The sequence below is a fragment of the Barbus barbus genome, assembly GCF_936440315.1.
Source record: "Barbus barbus genome assembly, chromosome: 12".
In the NCBI taxonomy this organism is placed as follows: Eukaryota; Metazoa; Chordata; class Actinopteri; order Cypriniformes; family Cyprinidae; genus Barbus; species Barbus barbus.
In genome coordinates this window covers 32,766,432-32,773,931 of record NC_136740.1, presented here as the reverse complement: position 1 = coordinate 32,773,931, position 7,500 = coordinate 32,766,432, and the positions used below count along the sequence as shown (strand labels likewise).

The window sequence follows — 7,500 nt, the reverse complement described above, 5'->3', positions numbered from 1 at the left end:
CAAACTAAGGCAGCTTCACCTTTTTACACTTAAAAAAATCAGAAAGTACTTAAGATGCAAAGAGTTTTTGAAGAAATTGATGATTTACAATCATAAGAGGTGACTAATGAACAACATTTGACAACACAAAGATCCCGTTTTAGTGCAAATAAACCTCTTTGGGTAGTTTCCCTACTGTCAGCAGTACAGTACCATACACCAAACCCATGATCGATCGCGAGCGCTCCTGCACAGAAATCAAGAAGGCTAAAGCTAGCATGTCATATATAATGCAAATATTTTTTTCTTTTCAAAAATATCCCAGATATGTATTTGCTTCAGAAAAGGCAAGACTCGTCCTGGTTTCATCCGATCTGTTCTGTGCTGGTCATCGGAGGGATTCTACTTTTATTCAGAAATTCATGTGCAAAGCTTGCAAACAGAGGACGTCTGAACCTCGGTTCTCTACAGCACCTGAGCGACTGATGTTATCTGACTTCACAACGCATCTACCTGAGGACATTACCCATCCGAGACCAGGCTTTAAGGAGAGAAGGAAGAGAAGATGCAGAGTAGCCCAAGCGCCTCAAACCAGGAAAGCCACAATAAATATCAAACCCACAAATAAATAAATAGAGTAGTTTACAAAAGACCTCTCCATCCTGCCATTTCTCTTTGTGTTTAAAGAAAACTACATCCCTCCTCTAAACTCTCATCCTCCAAAACTCAAAAACACACATCTGCGATTAAGAAGAGTCTCCATCCGAGCGTTAAACGCAGAAAGCCCTTTATAATGTGTGAGAACTGAGACCTGGTCCGTTTTAAGTCTTTCTCTCAGACGACAGAGAAATAAAAAATCATTTAAAGGCTACAAATATCTGAAAAAATACATCTCAGGTCCAAACTAACCAATAATCTTTGGTATGAAAGTAAATTCTATCATTTCAAAATGATTCCAAACTCATTTTATTCAAAAAGGCTCAATTTGAGAGCAGCTACAGTAAATTATCCAGCAGATTCACCTTCATGATGCTCGCCTGTAGGTGGCGACAAGCGCTCTCGTGCTCACTTCAGTTGTGTTTTAACTCAGGTTTGTTCAAGCACTCGTTCGTCTTCAGATTTTGCATATAGCGTGAACATCATCGGCCTCACAGAACATTAACAAAACGAGACAGAACTCCAAAAGCAGTGGATTTGGATTCATACGAAACCCACAGAAACGAATCAGATCGAGCAAAACAACCCCAGCGTGAGGAGCTCCACCAGCACCGGAAACAGAAGACCATTCGACCACACGACTGACCCGGGCTAACAAAAGTGCACTTTCAGAACTGCTCTGTTTCCGTGCACTCATTTTGTACTTAATACACTAGAAGTGCTTCTTTAGTGCTTCCTAAGTGTACTCAACTGTGCTGTTTGGGACACCATGAATATGAACTAAAATGCGCTTTTAACATACTATGTATTTTTTAAATGACCACTTGCTGTACACTTGCGTGTTCTAGTGTACGAAAGATGGGTTCAAGTGTACTACAAGTGGTATTTTTTTAATTCAGAGATAGTATGTTAAAAGTGCATTTTCCTTCATATTCATGGTGTCCCAAAACAGCACAGTTGAGAACACTTCCTTGATCTTAAAGGGATAGTTCACCCAAAAATGATAATTCTGTCATTAATTACTCAGCCTCATGTCGTTCCAAACCCATAAGACCTTCGGTCATCTTCAGAAGACTAATTAAGATATTTTTTATGAAATCCGAGAGCTTTCTGACCCTCTCATAGACAGCAAGGGTACTACCACCATCAAGGACATCGGTAAAATAATCCATGTGACATCAGCAGTTCAACCGTAACTTCACATAAATAACTTATGCAACATATACACGGTTTATGTTATTTACGCTTTGATCTGAATGCAAAGAATGTATACACATACATACATTGTATAAGTTGTTTACGTATGTGATACTCTCACAGTATCAAGACGAATTGTTTAATAAAGTCGTTATTTTAGTTTTCTTTGCGCACAAAAAGTATTCTTGTAGCTTCGTAAAATTACGGTTGAACCGCTGATGTGACGTGGATTATTTTACCGATGTCCTTGCTATGTTTCTGAGCCTTGATCGTGTTAGGATCCTTACAGTCTATGAGAGGGTCAGAAAGCGCTCGGATTTCATCAAAAATATCTTAATTTGTGTTCTGAAGATGAACGAAGGTCTAACGGGTTTGGAACGACATGAGGGCGAGTAATTAATGACAGAATTTTCATTTTTGGGAGAACTATCCCTTTAAGAAGTACTAAAGAAACACTTTTAGTGTATTAAGTACAACATTAGTGCGTGGAAATAGAGCACTTATGGAAGCGCACTTTTTTCACCTGGACACACACACACACACACACACACACACAGATGGGCGTGGTCACTCTTCCTCCTGCCCAGCAGCATCCTGCTCCTCCTCTTCCTCCTCCCAGGTTTGATGCACAACCGTTGCGCTCCCATGCGGAGACGAGCCTCCTTCGGCTTTATCCAGGGCTTCTCCCGCCGGCGCAGCGACCGCCCGCCACAGCAGCTCCGGATAGGGCATGCGGGCCCCTGTCAGCAGGGGGATGGGGCCGCCGCGGCCCTCCAAGATCTGGGCGAAGGATTCGGGCTCGGGGCGGCGTGGGCGGCGCGTCCGGAGCTCCAGGCAGCTGTGGCCCTTCCTGTGGCGCTGCAGATGATCCTCGCGGGCGAAGGCCTTGTGGCACAGTGGGCACTCGAAGGGCCGGTCCCCGCTGTGCAGCGAGAGATGGTTCTTCAGATCGTAGGAGTGCAGGAACCGCGCAGGGCAGCTGGGACACGGATACGGCCGCTCGCCCGTGTGCTTCCGCATGTGGATCTTCAGCTTGTCGTTCCTGAGAGGAGAAATTAAAAACTCCAATTAACTTAGAAAAGATACCTTTTATCACATGAGGATTATTGGTGCGCTTCTGCCCAACCTCCAAGATCTTTAAAATCACTTCGGACACCACACACCCAACTGTTGCCTTCTGCTAGATTCACACTCTTAAAAATAAAGGTTTTTTTTTGTGACTCATTGTGACTCATTTTGCCAGCACAGGTCACAAATATAAATAAACTCTCTAGCCCGGGCCATACCGTGTGAAGCGGACGCCGCAGGCCGAGCACTGGAAGGGTTTCTCTCCCGTGTGTGTTCTCATGTGCCGCGGCAGCTTTCCCGCCCCGTGGATGATCTTCTGACAGACGGGACACTGCTGTGGCGTCTGAGACTTCCTCTTCCTGCCGTTTCCGGGCGTTGCTCCGCCCCCTGCTCCGTCGCCCTGTGATTGGCTGAGTTGGGGCGTGGCCCGCCCCTGGGCTCCAGACTCCTCCTCCTCAGAGGGCGTGTCTTCAGGTCTGTGTGTGAACTCCAGTGGCCAGTGCGAGCCTCCGTTCACCAGCATCCCCGGGTGTCCTTGTGCAGGAAGCGGCCCGCATTCGGGCGTATCCGGCGCCGAGGGACTCCTCCACACCGGCCTCACGGGAGACACGGCTCGGGCCACCAAGCATCGGTCCTGCTTGCGTCGGGACGTCGGCCGCTCAGCCTCCTCTATCGGATCGTCGCCCGTCTCTACAAATGCAACGGTATGAACATTTCTTATCACAGTATTGTTAAAATGTGCTGGAAATGTTAAAAAAGTACTAACACAACCCATTTCACCAAGTTTTATATTTAAAATCAACAAACAACAATTAAAATTACTTTTTGTTTGCATAAACACTAAAACAATAACATTACCAATGATGTCCGGATGTTAAATAACAACATGACTGACAACAGTTTATCTAATAATGTGCAAAATGTGCAAATAAAACTTTGAAAAGGTTTCAAAAAATGATAAACCACACATTTCAGCCATTAAATAAAGAAAAGGGTTCAGTCAAAATGATAACTGATTAATAAATGGTTATATGCATTTTATTTGCAGCATAAATAATTCTAGACACCTTATCTGAATTGTTTAAATGGGTAGAATCTATATAAGATTGTTTTTCATCAGCCGGTCATAATGACAGCCTGAATGTGAATGTGTGTAAATCCAGTCTCTGGCAGCAGGTGGCGCTGATGGAGCAGCAGAATTACAGCTGTTTACCGTAACCTCCGTGACACAGCAGCATTGCGATTAAAACACTACTTTATTACATGGAGTGGAGATGAAACTAAATGCCATCGAATCTTTTCTGAAGACAGTCAGGCTCTTCAGAGGTACATTCATATAATTAATTCATTCATATATTCATTTGCATAATTCCCTGAGCACTCTTTTAAAACCTCCCAGTTTTCCTCCATGTTTTAACTCCAAACTGAACTGTGCTGCTGAGCGCTCGTGACACTGTCACTGAAACTGAGCTTCATGCTGGACAGCATTTATTTGTTCAAATTTAGTTAAAATCACGGTAATCGAATATGGTTTTAATTAGGGGTGTGTGATAGTGACAAAAAATAATATCTCAATATTTTCTGGGATTTTTCCGATAACGATAATTAGGCGATATTTTGCTGAGTGTTATTGGGCTGATATCATAAGGACTGCCGTGGACAGCTGACTCCTAAAGTTTTTAATATTCTTCATATTCTGTGGTGGTCAGTTCACATCACTGATAGAAATTCATCTTTTCCAAAAGGTTTAAATTGAGTTTTATGGGCATTTTTACATTTATAAGGCCATTTTTTCTAACTGTGTGTATCTTTTGAGTCAAATTCTTACATTTACTCAGTCAATTAGAATAATAAGACATTCGAGCCGTTAACAAGCAAAGGAAATCAGTATCAATAAAATGAATGAATGAATGAATGAATGAATGAATGAATGATTTATATAGCGCTTTATTGTGTATTGCTGTACACCCAAAGTGCTTTACAATCATGTGGGGGGGTCTCTCCTCAACCACCACCAGTGTGCAGCATCCACTTGGATGATGTGACGGCAGCCACAGGACAACGCGCCAGTGCGCTCACCACACACCAGCTACAGGTGGAGAGGAGAGAGTGATAGAGCCAATCAAGTGGATGGGGATTACTAGGAGGCCATGATAGACAAGGGCCAGTGGAGGGAATTTGGCCAGGACACCGGGGTTACACCCCTACTCTTTATGAGAAGAGTCATGGGATTTTTAATGACCACAGAGAGTCAGGACCTCGGTTTAACGTCTCATCCAAAAGACAGTGCTTTTTACAGTATAGTGTCCCCGTCACTATACCGGGGCATTAGGACCCACACAGACCACAGACCCCTGCTGGCCTCACTAACACCTCTTCCAGCAGCAACCTTGTTTTCACCGGAGGTCTCCCATCCAGGTACTGACCAGCTCAACCCTGCTTAGCTTCAGTGGGCAACCGGTCCAGAATTCATCTTTGCAATGCAGAGGAAACACAGAAGCTGCGTCTGAAGAGGCGTTTAGATGTATTTACTCTGTTTAATGCAGCTCAGAGGGACACCGAATGCATTTAACCTGAAGTTACAAATGCAGAAATAATGTTTTGAGATTTTAAAAATAAAACACTGAATACTGATATTTAAAATAATAAAAAAAATGAAAAGATATTTTAAATGTGAAAATCGCCAGCAGGTGGCAAGAAGTCAGTGTTAATAAGTGAGTCACTGAGATTGAACCGAATCATTTAAACGGTTGATTCATTCAGGAACGAATCACCATCATGTTGCTCAGAGACACAAACACTGCTGTAGCTGTGTTTGGAATTATTTCTGTTGGTGAAAAAGAGCAAAAACAGGCAATATAGTGTCTAAAACATAAGTCTCTTAATATTAACTTATCGTTTATTGAACTGTTGTATTTAATATCATATTTGTAATCATGCTTATTTTTGAAGAAAAAAAAAAAAAAAAACGCATTCCTCGCGTGATATTAACTATATGAAATTATATAAATAAATAAATTTTCTGCCCGTATATCTTGAACTTTGTGATCACTCTAAATGCATTTTAATAGACTGAATCATGAATCACCCCTAGTTTTAATGATAATTAAAATATGAAACGGTAATACTAACCGTGGGGAATTTTATCATGATTTATCGTCAAACCAGTAATGGTTCCATCCCTACCCGTCTCGCCCAGGATGTCTCGGCATGCGTCCGCCACGCACTGGATGCCCAGCAGCTGTGCGCCCTTCAGGACCTCGCGCATGCCCGAGCTACGGATGGTCAGCGTGGCGGTGTAGGCGAACTCCAGCAGCGCGGCCAGAGCATCGGGCGACACACAGTCCAGCTGGCAGACGCTGCAGCTGTCGCCCACCCCCTCGTCTCCCTCCTCGCCCTCCTCCGCCCCGAACAGACGCCGGAAGTACAGGCTGACCGCGGCCATGACGGAGCGGTGTGTGGGGTAGCGAGCGCCGCGGGACGTCAGCGTGAGGTCGCAGAGCAGCCCGGTCCGCCGCTGAGCATTGAGACGGGACAGCAGCTCGTTGCTGTGCTCCGGGAAGGGGATCCCGATTAGACCGTCCTCTCCTGGAGACATCGCCACCTGCAGACAGAGAGAAACAGCTGTCAACTCACCTTTATTTATATAGCGCTTTCAACAATACAGATTGTCAAAGCAGCTTTACAGTATTTAAAGGGGTGGTTCACTGCTTATTTGGTGCAGTGTAACATGTCTTAATGCTTTTAATGTTTAAAAAAAAAAAAAAAAACTTATTTTTCATATACGTGACTCTCATCAGTAGCATAGGTATATTTGTAGCAATAGACAACAATACATTCTTTGGGTCAAAATTATACATTTTTCTTTTATGACAAAAATCATTAGGATATTAAATAAAGATCATGTTCCATGAACATATTTAGTAAATTTCCTACCGTAAATATATCAAAACTTAATTTTTGATTAGTAATATGCATTGCTAAGAACTTCATTTGAACAACTTTAAAGATGATTTTCTCAATATTTAGACTTTTTTGCTCCCTCAGATTCCAGATTTTCTAATATTGTCCGATCATAACAAACCAGACATCAATGGAAAGCTTTCTGATCCTCCATAGACAGCAAGGATCCTAACACGATCAAGGCTCAGAAACGTAGCAAGGACATAGTTAAAATAATCAAATAACAAAAGTATTCTCGTAGCTTCGTAAAATTACCGCTGTCAATCATCATCTCCAGTGGCGAAGATGGTAAAACTCGTGCTGCAGTGTTTTTGACGCGATCGACCCGAGATCACATCGGAAAGGCATTTATTTTCAATAAAAATTAAGGAAATAATTGAGAAGTTTAAAATTGTGTATCGGGTCGGGTTAGGGTAGGTGTAGGGAGGGCATTTTGTCCTAATAAGGTGGCATCCTTTTATAATTTTAATTCAAATTATTAATTTACACTCAATACATCACTGCATTCTGTTTTATAATTTACAGTACTGAGGTGCAAATAATTAACTATTTGCAATAAGTAGTATAAATAGCAGAAAATCCTGTGTAAATAGCATCTATTGTCGCTGTCAAAAAAAAAAAAAAAAAAAATCCACA

The 7,500-nt window shown here is 42.5% G+C and overlaps 1 protein-coding gene across 2 annotated transcripts in view; it reads right to left on the bottom strand.

The window, feature by feature from the left end:
* The window catches only part of zbtb7b (zinc finger and BTB domain containing 7B), a 29,200-nt gene that overhangs the window by 323 nt on the left and 21,377 nt on the right, over positions 1-7,500 (bottom strand). The window contains exons 3-5 of one of the 2 annotated variants that reach the window (XM_079430285.1): positions 6,034-6,505; positions 3,120-3,591; positions 1-2,875 (exon numbers count right to left, since the gene is read on the bottom strand). The exon at positions 1-2,875 is cut by the window's left edge and continues 323 nt beyond it. In XM_079430285.1, coding sequence (XP_079286411.1) covers positions 2,401-2,875; positions 3,120-3,591; positions 6,034-6,499 — 1,413 coding nt within the window. In that variant the 5' untranslated portion in view covers positions 6,500-6,505 and the 3' untranslated portion in view covers positions 1-2,400. The remainder of the gene's footprint in view (positions 2,876-3,119; positions 3,592-6,033; positions 6,506-7,500) is intronic. The other variant, XM_079430286.1, reaches the window with a different exon arrangement.